The sequence below is a fragment of the Rhineura floridana genome, chromosome 5 (genome assembly GCF_030035675.1).
Source record: "Rhineura floridana isolate rRhiFlo1 chromosome 5, rRhiFlo1.hap2, whole genome shotgun sequence".
NCBI lineage: Eukaryota > Metazoa > Chordata > Lepidosauria > Squamata > Rhineuridae > Rhineura > Rhineura floridana.
The window spans coordinates 174,246,291-174,262,884 of NC_084484.1; the positions used below are offsets into that span (position 1 = coordinate 174,246,291).

General features: G+C 41.3%; 1 protein-coding gene across 2 annotated transcripts; it reads right to left on the minus strand.

Moving 5' to 3' along the window:
• Positions 1 to 2: 2 nt before the first annotated feature.
• HIKESHI (heat shock protein nuclear import factor hikeshi) lies at positions 3 to 12,881 on the minus strand. 2 transcript variants are annotated; one of them, XM_061629621.1, is made up of 5 exons: positions 12,647 to 12,881; positions 7,085 to 7,322; positions 4,937 to 5,088; positions 2,511 to 2,629; positions 3 to 408 (listed from the first exon to the last, which is right to left on the minus strand). In XM_061629621.1, the coding sequence occupies exons 1-5, from the start codon at positions 12,674 to 12,676 to the stop codon at positions 354 to 356; spliced, it is 594 nt and encodes a 197-aa protein (XP_061485605.1). In that variant the 5' UTR covers positions 12,677 to 12,881; the 3' UTR covers positions 3 to 353. The 2 variants fall into 2 exon arrangements, with proteins under 2 accessions (XP_061485605.1, XP_061485606.1); XM_061629622.1 differs by having other exon boundaries at positions 12,693 to 12,878.
• Between the last annotated feature and the right edge of the window lie 3,713 nt (positions 12,882 to 16,594).

Genomic DNA, 16,594 nt, shown 5'->3' on the forward strand with positions numbered 1-16,594 from the left:
GCTTCTAACAAAGTTTTATTTGCAGTTTGGTATGCATAAGTGTCAGACCCTAGAGCATTAAAGAAGCACTTAAAGAAGGACCTATTTGCTCGTTAACAGTATTGAAATAGTGTACAATTTATAATAAGTAGTTTGTGTTTTAGTTCAAGATTTTAACTTTATTTTTAAAAAAAGAAACTACAATGACTGCTTTTTAGGGCTTTAATTTTTAACAAAAGTCCCACAAATATTACAAAAGCTGTTTGCCCCCCATTCTGCTTTAATTAACTCATCCAGACTTTCTTCAGTAGGCTCAGTTTTCTGCATCTTTAAGTCGTGACCATTTGCTAGCACGCAAAGAACTTGGCTCGAGATTATGTTTTCCAAAAGAAAGGATTCTGACTTAGTCGTCTTTGGAAATTCTCGTACCTAGAAGAAAAACAATGATAAGTACAATAAAGGTGCCACATGAAAGCCACAGTAACCTTCTGGCTACTTTGCTGAGCTTTGTGAGGATCACAAATTAAGGCCATGATCAAATTAAGGCCCTCTGCATACAAAGAAAAGATTCCCAAGACTTATAAGACTTCTCCTCTCCCACCACTGGCCCGCAAACTGCTGTGCCTGGTGCAATGGAATTCCTTCAGGACAATATGAGGCCCTCCTGCATGTCACATAGTTATTCAACAAGCTGATCCTCTCCAGGCTCTCCCTCTGCAAAGACTATTCCCACAAAAAACAAGAATGTACTATAAAGCAGAGGCCTGGTGATGAGCTGGCTTCTAAGTAACTGTATGCAATTTCTTGACTTACTGATAGCCAGCCTTTCCTCCAAGGAGCTCAAAGTGGCATATACATGGTTAATTCCTTCCTCCATTTTATCCTCACAACAACCTTGGGATGCAAGGTAAGCCATATGACATAGGTTGAGCTGTGTGAAGCACAGCAAGTATTCACATTCAGGAACAGCCAAGCATGAGGCACTGAGCCCAGCACAGCAGTAGTTCACTAGGCTTATGGGGAAATCAGGGGAATAGATCCTTTGCAAGAACCTAAAGGGATCCCTACCACAAACAAAAAGGCTTTGCAAGCACAAGGAGGGAAGAACTGTGGCAATGATTTTTTTTCTGTCTATTAATTAGAGGTAAGAGATCTGACTTCCCAACCATGCCATTTTTATGAACTGTTGCTTTCACTCAGGAAATTATCAGGTTGCTGTGACTAAGCACTTGTTCTGCTATATTATTTAGGTTTAGTATTTATAAAATTAGTTCCCCACTTTAAAGCCACCTGAGGCAATTACAAAATCCTCTACAAACAGTCACAACATTAAAATTCAAACATTAAAACTGAAAATGAAATGTTTCAGGTTAGAGCATGAAGCGGCAAACCCATAAATTATAACTAAATTCCTTCAAAAGCCTTAAAGAACAGGTAGTTTTTCATGGTTTCTCTAAGCCTTAATAATGATGTAGTATGACAGGCCTCTGTAGGGAGGGAGTTCTCTGTTTCTGCTGCCCGTACTACTACAGAAAAAGCAGTGCTCTGCACAATCCTTGAACACGTCTCTCTCTAAAAAACAGAACAGAAAGCAGCATCTCCATGCAAGATCTCTGCCAGGAAGAGTCACTCCCTTTCCGATGCTAGGTCCAGAGTATTTAGATATGACACCAACCCACTGAATAGAGCTAAGAAGCATACTGGCAATTAATATAGCCACCTGATTAAGGAAATCCTAGCTGATTAATCATATGAGTTTTAAGTCAATCAATTAACTAACTCAATCTTTAAAGGTATGTATAGTAGAACCCATGACACTTTGAAAGAATACAGGAATCTTAAGAGACACATTTCCTCTTCTCACACACACAGGAGAAAATGCCTCTTATTTTTTGCATGTATGAAAAATAATGTAAACACTTGAAAATCTTCTGACTGATTAATCAATGGCACTGTTTCAGTTGATCAAAGAGCATTTAATCAGTTAATACTCTGTTAAGGATAAATCATCTAAACATTAGAGGCCTTGGCTGACAGCTAGTGAAGCTGTAAGAACACTAACTGCATATGCTCCCAACAGTTATGCCTTATCAGAAGGTTGGTAATCACAAATTGACAACTGTGGTTCCTAAACAGTCTTCAAGGGTAGTGTTTTAAAACTATATGCCTTTCAAATAAGTTCACACAAGACACTAACCCATAAAAACTTTATTAACATGCTTCTCCACCCATACCCAACTGAATTTGTCTTTATTTTAAAAATTGTATCAACTTCTGTTAAACTCCTGGTCCCGCTTGCCTGAAGGCATACTAGACTTGCCACAGACAGTCAGGCAAGAGGTTATTTACAAGGCTAATCTAAACAGGTGAAGTACTCTTAGTCATATACTGTATATAATTTGACTATTGCTATACTAAAAAGGCAGTTCTTATAGTTAGGGATAATATTCCTACAGCAGGATTAATTCAATCCTACCAAGACCTTGTGTTGCTGAAGACACATTCCAACCCCTCCCCCCCAAGCTCCTTACCATTTCAAAACTACATTTGCAGGAATGAAAGCTTCAGATGGGTTGGGTGTCATTTGGGCCTGAGTTACAGCAAAGGATGAAGTGAAGTTATAAAAATTGTCTAGCATCTTTTGAGTGAACTGAAATACAAAAAGCAAAAAAAGAAAAAGCATTGTCAGCGATTTGTATGTATAAAACAATCTCCATCAGCAACTTCTAAGAACAGATTAAGCCCTAGTGAGGTGCACTGAGAAACAGATGAGCTCTACCACCCACGGGGCAAGAGAGCTTTCAGTTAGGAAGTTGTGCCCCCCAAAGAGAAGTTTTATGGAATATTTTATCACTGCAAGTTGTTCTTAGGTTTGTAAGCCACTTTGAGAAGCATCAGCTGGGTTGTTTCCTACAATTTTAATCTTTCGTTGCACGTTGAAAACAATTCTATTTCACCAAGCGTTTTTAAAGAATTAATTTGATTTAGGGTTGGTCATTACTTCTGTATTTTATGATTTTATTTATTTATTACATTTATATACTGCCCCATAGCCGAAGCTCTCTGGGCGGTTTACAGCAATTAAAAACATTAAAAACAAATATACAAATACATAAAAAACAATTTAAAAACACATGCTAAAATGCCTGGGAGAAGAGGAAAGTCTTGACCTGGCGCCGAAAAGATAACAGTGTTGGCGCCAGGTGCACCTCATCACAGAGATCATTCCATAATTTGGGGGCCACCACTGAGAAGGCCCTCTCCCCTGTTGCCATCCTCCAAGCTTCCCTCGGAGGCACCCAGAAGAGGGCCTTGGATGTTGAGCGTAGTGTACAGGTGGGTTCATTTTATAATTTTATGATGTCTACTGATTTTACTGTACACCACCACAATATTTTTCATGACTTGGCAGTTTAAAATATCTGTATAAATAAATTAAAAATAAAAAGAGGAATATTAGCTAGGAATACAGATAGAGATGAATAGGCTAACTCTGTGTTCAAAGTGTTTCTAAGGAGTTGTCTGTCTGTACATAGCGTTGCCAACCACAGTATTATAATGTTTTTGCAAACTGCCACCTCTTCTCAAAGTGATAAGAGAGAGGGTAAGTTTATGTGTTTGTTTTAACCATTGTATTAGGAATTCGGGGGGGGAATCTATGGTCTAATTTAAGTTTCTTAAGTTTCATTTAATAAACAAAAAGTCACTCAACAAACTAAGAGGCAGGCTAAGCAGAAATATTTATATTGTACTTGGTATCTTCTTCTAAAATTACTCATTACAGATTAATGACCCACTTAATATAAAACTCTGCTACTTATTCAAGTGCCTTTAAAAAGTTACCTATTGCATTAACCTCTGTCTGTTTACACAGTAAGTCCTACTGTGTTAAATGGGGCTCACTCCCTTCCTCTTTTGCTATAATGTTATATATCAGTGCCCTAGAAATTTAGATGGAAAGCCATGGTTTTGGTTGAAAATACCCTTTAACATATATGGTATCTGTATTTACCTCTGGTACATCTACATTATAAAAAGCTATTACATTAAAATTATATTTTAATATATGTTTAATATATATTTAAATATGTATAAAAACATCCATCATGTGGTGAGAGAGATTTAGCCATCTCAGTTAGTTGCTGAAAATACAACACAGGACCTTTCTTTTTACCACAATGGTGTATGTACATTGGCTTGGATCACAAGAAAAACAAAAAGAAGAAATTTCCCATCCCCTCCTCCTCGCTGCAGCCAGAATCACTCCAACCCAAATAAACCCTCTCTGGAGGGTCAATGGCAGCCTCCTGAATAATGTGGGATGGAGTGCAGGGTCAGAATCCCAATTTTAAGTAATTATTCCCCGTAGCCCATCACTCCGTTTCAGGACAGAGGCACCCTCTGACCTCCCAAAGAGGGTTTTCAGGGAAAGATGCAGAGAGGAGGAAGGAAACTTTCCTTCTGTGAACTTCCTTCCTTTCGCTAATCTTAGGTTCCAAGCCAATAACCACAGAAAAATTAGAGAAATGGCTTTTTTAAAAATGAACGAGTAAATTCGCGATTAGATTGGTAGATTGCTTTCAGGAAACACTTTTCACACTGAGTCATCTGCTGAGGAACCTCCAGCATATGGCAAGGGATTAGGGAAGCTTTTGGGGGGGGGAAGTCAGTTCATATTGGGCTTCATTGTCAGTCTGTGAAAATTGAGGCTGTGCCCCAGAACAGATTCAGCATTCCCTTAAAGCCACACATTAGCAAGTGAAGGTTAGTAGCAATGAGAAGCTGTCTTTCAGGGAACATTATTGTTTGTTGCATTGAGGAATTCTGGACACAATTTGAAAACTGCTGCTCTAATGAAACACTTGTCTTCACAGTATCATGTCCAATACTCCAAGGCCCATTAATGAAGAGGCTGCTGTGCCAGTAACCATTGGAATCAAAATGGCTTCCTAGTTACCTCTGTGAACGAACTGACTGATGATACAGCGGCACTTGCTACAGTAGTTTGCTGAGCCATGAGTTCTAGCAGCTCCACAGATATCCCAATCTGGGCTACAGATGGCGTTTGGGGAATATTCATAGCTCCAAATGGATGATGGCTGCCTTTTCCTAAAAGAGACATCACAGGTGGCCTAACACGTAAGTCCTGCTCTACTGAGAACACGGTCCAGATTTACACAAGACTTCTTAAACAAATGCAGCATCTTCCTCTATCAGCAATATAAAACAGAGAACACAGCCCTATGACAACAAATAATTACATTTTAAAAGCACAGTGTTTCAAAATCATAATCTCTAGCAACAGAGGGAAGTTACTGGGAAGAACAAACCAAACATGCTATAAGGAAGAGTCATGTGTTCAATCGCAAGAAAACCAAACCTGAACTTTCTTGCTTTTGCTGGCTGCTTGATGAAAACACAGTCTGTTTCAAAGCATGGCCCAGTGTGCAAATCAAGTCCAGAACAACATATTATGTAGTGACTCTCCCCCATAACATGTGATGCCACTAAACACAGGGCACAACATCATTGCTCTTTGGGTTTCCCCAGCAACACTTCAGAGAGCTGCTCTCGATGATGTCAAGTACTTTGTAGCATTGCACATTACCGAGAAGGGGACGTGAGTTTTGGCGACAGCTACCTTGCCCTCCATTATATGCAGTTCCACCTTATAGCGTTAAGAGTGGGGAACCTCAGCACCAAGGTCCAAATGTGGCCCTCCAGGCTTCTGTATCTGGCCCCCAGAACTCTCCGCAGGCCACACCCCTCACAGTCCTGCTTCACACCTCAAATATTTTTGTCTCGTTGGAATATATCTGCAAACTCTGATAATGTGCCTTGCTTGTCTAGAAAAGGGTGTGTGAGAATGTGTAGAAACTAGCCTACTGTACAATGGTAAAATTTACATTTGTTGCTCCTCCCACTTTTATCTCTGTGCCTGCCCACCAGTGGGAGGTAGCCCTTGGAAGGTTGCTCAGAAGGGAATGTGGCCCTTGGGCTGAAAAAAGGTTCCCCACCCCTGTTATAGCAGGACATAATTTTTTAATATCATGTCAAACAGCTACCAGATTTATCAACCAGAAGCCACCTGTTATTATTTCATAAAATAATGTATAGCCACCTTTCCTGCACTCCAGGTGGCACACAATGAGAAATATAACAAAATAAAGTGAAATTCAATAGCCGACACACACACAAAAAACAAAACCAGTAAATCCAACTACTAACTAACCAGAGGCCAATTGAAAGAGCTGCAATACCTATTTGTTTGAGTAGAAGTATAAAATTTGAGTAAAATCCAATTAATTCCAAACCTAAACATGTAAAAGAATCAGCACTGCGGAGATGCACCACAGAAATAGGATTCCAGAGACATATGGTGGTATCCAGCTTAAACATGCTTGGAGTAAACCAACTGAAATCAAAGGTTACCTGCTGACTTCAGTGGGTCTACTCTGAGTATGACTTAGCTGGATATAACTCATAGAGGCTGATTTGAGAAAGAACCCTACTCTGGGAGTAGAGGGCAGTAAAAAGCACATACAAATACTCCCAAAGACAACACAAACAGCGATTCTGGGTTCTCTTCCTGTGCCTCTCAGATCGCAGAATATAATGATTTTACCATCAACTCTGGCAAAGTCCCACAGAACAACTTCTAAGTAGGGCAAGGTAGTTCTAGCTAAGCAATCTCCCTAGTCAAACACTTTTTTTTAACAGCCATATTTTGAATTAAGGGCTGGAAGGTCACAATGCTGCTGCTACCCACTAATCTTCCCAGGGGGTGAGATACAAACTAAAGAATTTTTATCTCCCTTTCTCTCCCCACTCCTCTGGTCACTCATTATGGGCCTCTGCTGATGGCTCCCCTGTGAGAACTAAGACATAAGCAAGGAACATAGAACCCCTTTTGCTAATATGCCAACAGGAAGGCAGAGAGGAGAGGATGAAAAGTCCTTTGCCTGTGCCTCAGAGTGGGACTAAGAGCTATGCTACGGACCACATCGGAAGTACTCCGGAAGCTGAAGTCGGCTCCTGGCCATTAGTTGCAAATCCCTACAGTGACCCCTCCCCAGGCTCTAATAGTTGCATGCACTCCTCTTACCAGATTTTAGACTGGAAATTTTGAAGATGGCACTTGGTTTTTCATTTGTTACAAAACCCAGGAGCTGCCACACTGCCACCCCATTCTCGTTGGGATAGCAGAAGTAGACAGATCCACCCATTCCCTCTGGAAAGGGAATGGTCCCCAGCATGAAGACCACCACGTGGTTGATGCTTTCATAGTCGGGCAAGTCAAACACAAACTTGTCTTCTGCCACTTGCTGTGCAGCTGTTTGCACCTACAAAATAAAAGCAGGTAACAATACATGAATTTGAGCTACCAACACACCACCACCAAAATCAAAAGTACTTCATTAAAGAAACACACATACGCTGGAACAGAGAACGTGCAGACCACCCTTGTCCTATCTAACTAGGGTCTACACCACGCTTCACACTGCAGCAGAATACCTTACTCCCCTCATGTACTAAATGGTTAAACACTGCACAGAAGAGACCACTACAAAGACGTGACTATTGGCCACATAGGCTGGCACTGCCCTAAGTAGCTTAACCTGTTTAAATAAGTTATGGATTTTACAAAGGGCCGTTGTACATTTACATAATTATAGCCAATTAATCCAAGTTTAGACAATTAATTGATTGAATCTGCACCTGAAAAAAATCATAGTCCTAAAGAGAGAAGTGTACTGTCCTTTTGCATGCATGAAACACAGCATGCTTGATCTTGGAGGAAGCATTCCTTCTCTTTCAAATAAGAGGGAATGCCTCTTTTCATAGAATAGTAGCATTAGAAAGAGGACTATAAGGCCACTCAGTCCAAGCTAGTGCAGATTTTAACAGGATTTTGATTGGCCTTAGTAAAGGTAGTGCCCAACTGTGGATTTTGGAGGGGGGGGTTCTTACAGGCTAATGGTGTAGTAGTTAAGGTGTTGGACTACAACCTGGGAAACCAGGGTTCGAATCCCCACACAGCCATAAAGCTCACTGGGTGACCTTGGGCCAGTCACTGCCTCTGAGCCTCAGAGGAAGGCAATGGTAAACCCCCTCTGAATACCACTTACCATGAAAACCCTATTCATAAGGTTGCCATAAGTCAGGATCGACTTGAAGGCAGTCCATTTCCATTTTCAACTTGGCTCGCTTTGCTTCTCCCACCCTTTTGTATTAAAAACATTATTTTTAAAATGTAAAAAATCTTCTGCCCAATTAATGAGACACTTTTTTCATTGAACAAAATATTTTTAATCAATTAAGCATAATTAATTAAACATGACAGTGCTAGCTTTATACAACTAGTTTCATAAGTGCCTCACAGAACCATCCTTGCCCTAGCCTTTTACGGCAGAAGAGAGATTTGCTAACATCATTGCATAAGTAATAATACTGAACAAGCCACAACATAACATGTTACTCTCTATGGCTTTCCATGTGACCAAACCTTACATTTTAAAAGCACATAGATGTTAGCCATCTTTGTTCTGTAATGCAAGCTGCCTTAATCATGCAAGATTCGAAGAGTTAATTCGCAACAGGGCAACAGCAAAGGCCCCAAAGATGGGAAGGAGACAGTGAGGAGGGAAGCAACAGTGAAAAGTTGCTAGTGAGCAACAGAAAGTCAGATCTCTGCTGCAGTGGGCACATCTAGAATCGGAACTGAAAGTTGCTGGGCTCCAATCAAATACCTGTTTGGGTCACTTCACACACAGGGTGGGTGTGCAGAAAACGTTAGTGATCAGATGTGAGCCTTGGGTCTGCAGGCCGTCACCCACAATGCATATAACCTTTAATATGAATCACTGTCTCCACATGCAGTAATTATGAGAAAGAGCCCGCTTGTACCACTGAAAAAGGTGGAACAATTGTACAAGTGAGGACTTTCTCATAATTTTTCATAACACTAGAACTCGTGGATGTCCAATGAAGACTAATGTTGGAAGATTCGGGACAGACAAAAGGAAGTACTTCTTCACACAGCACAGTTATTTGTTTCCACAAGAGGCAGTCATGGATATCAACTTGGATGGCTTTAAAAGAGGATTAGATAAATTAATGGAGGATAAGGCTATCAGTGAGAGCCAGTGTGGTGTAATGGTTAAGGTGTTGGACTACGACTTGGGAGACCAGGGTTCGAATCCCCACACAGCCATGAAGCTCACTGGGTGACCTTGGGCCAGTCACTGCCTCTGAGCCTCAGAGGAAGGCAATGGTAAAACCACCTCTGAATACCGCTTACCATGAAAACCCTATTCATAGGGTCACCCATAAGTCAGAATCGACTTGAAGGCAGTACATTTCATTTTCAAGGCTATCAGTGGCCACTAGCCATGATGGCTATGCTCTGTCTCCATAGTTGGAGGCAGTACACTTCTTAACAGTTACTGGAAACCACAGGAGGGGAGAATGCTCTTAGCCACTGAGCGAACAGGATGCTGGACTAAATGTGCCACTGACCTGATCCAGCAGACTCTTCTTAAGAACATAAGAAGAGCCTGCTGGATCAGGCCAGTGGCCCATCTAGTCCAGCATCCTGTTCTCACAGTGGCCAACCAGGTGCCTGGGGGAAGCCCGCAAGCAGGACCCGAGTGCAAGAACACTCTCCCCTCCTGAGGCTTCCGGCAACTGGTTTTCAGAAGCATGCTGCCTCTGGCTAGGGTGGCAGAGCACAGCCATCATGGCTAGTAGCCATTGATAGCCCTGTCCTCCATGAATTTGTCTAATCTTCTTTTAAAGCCGTCCAAGCTGGTGGCCATTACTGCATCTTGTGGGAGCAAATTCCATAGTTTAACTATGCGCTGAGTAAAGAAGTACTTCCTTTTGTCTGTCCTGAATCTTCCAACATTCAGCTTCTTTGAATGTCCACGAGTTCTAGTATTATGAGAGAGGGAGAAGAACTTTTCTCTATCCACTTTCTCAATGCCATGCATAATTTTATACACTTCTATCATGTCTCCTCTGACCCGCCTTTTCTCTAAACTAAAAAGCCCCAAATGCTGCAACCTTTCCTCGTAAGGGAGTCGCTCCATCCCCTTGATCATTCTGGTTGCCCTCTTCTGAACCTTTTCCAACTCTATAATATCCTTTTTGAGATGAGGCGACCAGAACTGTACACAGTATTCCAAATGCAGCCGCACCATAGATTTATACAATGGCATTATGATATCGGCTGTTTTATTTTCAATACCTTTCCTAATTATCGCTAGCATGGAATTTGCCTTTTTCACAGCTGCCGCACACTGGGTCGACATTTTCATCGTGCTGTCCACTACAACCCCGAGGTCTCTCTCCTGGTCGGTCACCGCCAGTTCAGACCCCATGAGCGTATATGTGAAATTAAGACTTTTTGCTCCAATATGCATAATTTTACACTTGTTTATATTGAATTGCATTTGCCATTTTTCTGCCCATTCACTCAGTTTGGAGAGGTCTTTTTGGAGCTCTTCGCAATCCCTTTTTGTTTTAACATCCCTGAACAATTTAGTGTCATCAGCAAACTTGGCCACTTCACTGCTCACTCCTAATTCTAGGTCATTAATGAACAAGTTGAAAAGTACAGGTCCCAATACCGATTCTTGAGGGACTCCACTTTCTACAGCCCTCCATTGGGAGAACTGTCCGTTTAGTCCTACTCTCTGCTTTCTGCTTCTTAACCAATTTCTTATCCACAAGAGGACCTCTCCTCTTATTCCATGACTGCTAAGCTTCCTCAGAAGCCTTTGGTGAGGTACCTTGTCAAACGCTTTTTGAAAGTCTAAGTACACTATGTCCACTGGATCACCTCTATCTATATGCTTGTTGACACTCTCAAAGAATTCTAATAGGTTACTGAGACAGGACTTTCCCTTGCAGAAGCCATGCTGGCTCTGCTTCAGCAAGGCTTGTTCTTCTATGTGCTTAGTTAATCTAGCTTTAATAATACTTTCTACCAGTTTTCCAGGGACAGAAGTTAAGCTAACTGGCCTGTAATTTCCGGGATCCCCTCTGGATCCCTTTTTGAAGATTGGCGTTACATTGGCCACTTTCCAGTCCTCAGGCACGGAGGAGGACCCGAGGGACAAGTTACATATTTTAGTGAGCAGATCAGCAATTTCACCTTTGAGTTCTTTGAGAACTCTCGGGTGGATGCCATCCGGGCCCGGTGATTTGTCAGTTTTTATATTGTCCATTAAGCTTAGAACTTCCTCTCTCGTTACCACTATTTGTCTCAGTTCCTCAGAATCCCTTCCTGCAAATGTTAGTTCAGGTTCAGGGATCTGCCCTATATCTTCCACTGTGAAGACAGATGCAAAGAATTCATTTAGCTTCTCTGCAATCTCCTTATCGTTCTTTAGTACACCTTTGACTCCCTTATCATCCAAGGGTCCAATTGTCTCCCTAGATGGTCTCCTGCTTTGAATGTATTTATAGAATTTTTTGTTGTTGGTTTTTATGTTCTTAGCAATGTGCTCCTCAAATTCTTTTTTAGCATCCCTAATCCCATTCTTATGTTCAGATCTCACGAGCGTGGCTTCCTTTTACAGGCATTTACACACGCTACTGCAATATACAATACAGACTATACATATAGGGAAGTGTGCAGGAAGCTGAGACTCACATCCATCCTCATGCATAAAACACATGTATCTGGGGCCATGTGAAAGCCAGCCCTTTCCACAGACTTTTAGCAAAGCATCACAAGATTTGCTTTGGAAGAACTGAGTGGAAATTGTCAAGTCTATGCAGACAACAGAAGAATATTACAGAAGCCTTCCCTCCTTTGATAAGAGTCTGAATGTTAATTCAACAGGTACAGTCTTTCCCCATGGTGAACACATAGATGAGGCCAGGTTCCTCTACCTGTTGTATTTCTATCTTTCACAGAGTTGTTAAGACATGAAGCCTCCCTCAGAGGAGAAAGTCACAATCTTTTAACCAATGACAGATAAATATTCTGTGGCCCTCCAGATATTGACACATTCCAGCTCCCATTATCCCTACCTGCTGGCCATGCTGGCTGGGGGTCCTAATAACACCTGGAGGGCCACAGGTTCCCCATCCCTAATTAGAAGATATCAGTTAAATTCCCAACCTCTTGCCTGGAGACCCTCTCCAACCTTCCTCTCTGCGCTATAAAGTTAGCATAGAAATGTCTATACAAAGAAACGCCTTTAGGCTGCAATCCAATACTGTACATGTTTACACAGAAGTAAGCTGCACTGGGTTCAATGGGACTTGCTCCCAGGTAAGTATGTACTGGATTGCAGTCTAAGCTGTTTCTTATGACCTACCCAGGAGGCTGCTACTGAACAAAAATAGTTTCTAGCGCTAAAAATTCAGATAACACCCCCCCCCAAAATCTCTGCGCCCCTATGAGGCTAGATTAGGGGAATTTTTCCTCGTCCCCGCGCCTGAATTCACTTGTAGGGGAAACCCACAAGAGGCTCCCCACCCGGCCCGGGCCTTACAGGTCACCACATAAGCGGCCCAGTGCCCAGCGTGCCCTCTAGTTCCCATGGCAACCCCGTCCCCCTCTTCCCCCCTCCTCACTTTCGTTTCCATAGAGACACGAGGCCAAGAGGCCCGCCCACTCCATCCTCCGCTGCCACCCATGGGCGCCACTCACCAGCCTCCCCGCAACCAAACAGCCGAACATGGCGGCGGCGGCCTACCCGGCAAGGCTGTTCCGAGGTGGGCCTTCCTCGAAAGCTACAGGCCTCCTAGGCGACCACCTGAGGGCCCCTCCGCGCCACCCCCTCCTCTTCGCCCTGCCCCAGGAAGTACATCCGGGGCAAGCGGAAGAAAAGGATTCCTGTAAGGATAGGCAAGCGTTCTTATGGGCATCGATTTCAGTACCCGAAATGGACTACATGTCCCAGTAGGCAGCGGGAAGCGGACCGAAACTTGTACGTTCATGAAACGGCGTGTGTGTATATAGATGCCGAAGGGTTTGCTGGGAAATGTAGTCTTTGGCTTCCAGCAAATGGCAGGAGGGCAACTTAGAGAGACGCTTAGTCCTCACAGGAAATTCCGGTCAAAAATTGAAATATTTTCCCCTCCCTACTAACTCCCAGGGCTTATAAGGATTGTGCCATAGAGATGCCACTGCTAGAGCATACTTCATTCTAATTTCCCCCCATCTCTATGGAAAAACCCAAAGCGGTGCAATCAGGGTAGCCTAGTCTTCATATCTCCTAGGATAAAAAACGGGATTTCTTTCTATATATGATTTCTTGCTATATGATCATGCAGGCTTTCAGGTTGCACAGAACTCTTCAGGCATAACAAAAGGCAACAACCAACAACGTTTTATGCCATCATGGCCTAGGTCCTGGGAGACAAGGGTTCAAAAACCACATTCAGCCCTGAAGCTTGATGCTCTGAAAAACCTTGGGTTATATTCTCTCAGCCTAACCTACCTCACAATTGTTTTTGTGAAGATAAAATGGAGAAGAGGGTGGGGACAGAACCTTGTAGGCTACTTTCAGCTTCGTGGAGGAAAGGTAGGCATAGATGCAATAAATAAAAATAATAAAACACTGCCCAGGCTACATCACTAGGAACACGAGAAGCTGCCTTATACTGAGTCAGTCCACTGGCCCATCTAACTCCGCATTGTCTACTCTGACTGGCAGCAGCTCTCCAGGGTTTCAAGGCAGGATTTTTCCCCAGTCCTATCTGGAGAGCACTAGGAACTGAAACTGGACCTTCTACATGCAAGGCACATGCTCTTGCAGTGAGCTAGGGCTCTTCCCAACATCTGGGAATGGTGTGAGGAACTCAAATGACAGAATTCTCTCCCTACAGATAGAAAACTAGGTATTGGGGAAGGTTAGGGTTGCCATAATCCAATTCCACAAATCGGGGCAGGCTGATTTTCATATTATGCAAATTATAAATTACCTTCATAATTTGCATAGAATGCAAATAATGTCCTGATTAGGCAAATTAATCATATTAAAAGTTGTAGTGGTGAAACACCGACTAACAGATATAGACAACCAAGAGCTTTTAGCAGTAGCTTCTGGCCCATGTTCTCCCCTGGCCCTGGGCCTGACTGTCTCTCCCTCTTCAGAAGGGATGCGATATTTACATTGGCTTTTTGTTCCTATATACAGGCGGGCTTTTTCCTTGGCCCGCTTTGATGCCCTACCCTCGAGACTTCTGGAGGGCAGGTACGACAAGACTCCAAGAAATCTTAGGTACTGTCCATGTGGTATGCATGAGGTGGAGCCCGTCATGCATGTTCTTTTTAAATGTAAATTTTATGTGGCTGTCAGAAACGAACTTTTAACTCCCTTTTTTTTAACTTTTCCTGGACGTTCAGCCAGCACGCTTTTAACAATTCTCCTTCAGGGCTCTGATGAATCAACCACCCTTCGTGTGGCCAAATATCTAAACCAAGCCATGGTGATTAGGAAGGATCTGATTAGACCGAAGTCCTGATTCATTGCATTTGGTCTTGTTGGATATATGTACTATATTGTAATTTTCTATATTTGTATGTATTTTGTTTGTTTGCTATGGTCTATAGACTTTGCAATAAAAATTCTATCATATTAAAAGTTGCATTGTCCAGTTTTATTTATTTATTTATGTATGTATGTATGTATGTATTTATTTATTAAACTTATATACCGCCCCATAGCCGAAGCACTCTGGGCGGTTCACAAGACCAACATCAAAAATACAATAAACACATATTAACAATTTAAAACACATTAAAAGTTTTTTTTTTTTTTTTCAATAATTTTTATTCAGATTTTCATAAAACATACAAGACAAAATCATAAAACATTCAAAGACAAAAAACAAAATCAAAAATAGTTAAACAAAAAGAAAAAAAGAAAAAAGAAAAAAAAAACAAAAATAAAAAATAAAGAGTAAAATATTGACTTCCCATTTGTCAAAGATCAAATCAGTTATAAGTCTATAATATATAACAATCCTGTCTCTTAAGTCATATTATAAAATCACTTTCCTCCAGTAGTTATCTTACTTAATCATCAAATCTCATAAACATTACTTTATTCTTTCCACAAAAAGTCAAAGAGAGGTTTCAATTCTTTAAGAAATATATCTATCAATTTTTTTTTCCAGATAAGCATATCGATTAATCCATCTCATTACTAATTATGATAATCTTATTGTCATAACCATAGTCAAAATAAACATTTCAATTAATCCATCACATCAGAATCTGTTAGGTTCAATAATTTCAGTAGCCATTGTTCTATTATCTCTATTAGTTCCATTTTCCATCTTCCATCTTCAGTAGTCTTGTTAAGTCCAGTAATTTCAATATCCAATCTTCCATTATCAGTATTCCATAATAATCTTGCTGTCAAAGCCATAGTCATATAGTAAGAGTCTGATGGGGATTACCTCTATCCCAAATATTTTCTTGCCATCCATTCTGAATAGGTTGCTGAAATACTGCTGTAAAATCATATCTCTGTTCTTTTTTTCAAAATACACTGGGTCATCTCTTAAAAGTTTTTCCATTGTCACATGGCTGCAGTTAATTCCATAGATTTTCTCTATATTGGGCTCCATCACATCATTCCAGTCCAGAAGATTATCCATGCCATTGATAACTTTATCTCTAGAATCTTCATTCATTTCTTCAGAGATAACATTGAGTTCCAAACAATAGATTTTATTTCTAAAGTCCATAGACTCCAAATCTTGTTCCTGTTCCACGTTGGTTCCAATCTCCGGGATCTCCTCTCTCACAGGGACCCCTATTCCAGTCTCCAGGGTCACCTCTCTCACAGGGACCCCTGTTCCAATCTCCGGGGTCTCCTCTCTCACAGGGACCCCTTCCAGGGTCACCTCTCTCACAGGGACCCTTATATCTTTAATCTCCTGCTTCATTTTACTCAATTCAATTTTCATTATCTCAATCTCATCCATTATTTTCTGAAACATAGTTATTTCCAGATTTTCAGCCACTTTCTTAATTGCCATTTTAAAAGAAAAATATAGGAAAACCACTTCTTATTTCAGCAACAATTGGGTTAATACTCCAAACTTGGTGACATCACAGTATAAACAGAGCAGACAGCCTTATCTCTCCAATAGTTAAGTAAACAAAATGCAGTTCCCAGGATCGAAACAATTAATGGCAATCGTCAAGAAACAGATTCGTCAAAATAAAATAGACCAAAAAGAGAGTAGTCTCAAAACAGTATAATATTTTTCAAAATAAAAATCTGGAATAGAAATCCCTCTTCTGTGTATATCTTTAGAATGCAAATCCAGGACAGCTTTTTGCAACAAAAACAGAGATAAGCTATTAATTAGTGCGTAGCAGAGAGAAGTTATGGCTCCCCAGTGAGATGTCAAAAACTGATCAATCTGGCAAATCTCTTTTAAACAGCAACAATTTAAGTCAAGTAAAAGAAAAATATAGAAAGAAGGGTGCTTGCCTGTTAGTGCGTTCTCTCTTAGAAGATAAGGTGAACGTTCGCTTTATCAGATAGAGCTTGCTGTTAAAAATCCGTCCCACCTTCGTCGGCTGGACCTCGTCCCATAAATTAATGAGATCTGGTCGTCCCAACAAAAATAGGCT

Bases quoted from the DNA above. Each gene is read 5' to 3' on its own strand.
- HIKESHI (XM_061629621.1), bottom strand. From the start codon at position 12,676: ATGTTCGGCTGTTTGGTTGCGGGGAGGCTG. The intron at 2,630-4,936 runs GTAACTAGGAAG...TTTGTATTTCAG, and splicing joins CAGTCAGTTCGTTCACAGAG to TTCACTCAAAAGATGCTAGA. The intron at 409-2,510 runs GTAAGGAGCTTG...TTTTTCTTCTAG, and splicing joins GCAAATGTAGTTTTGAAATG to GTACGAGAATTTCCAAAGAC.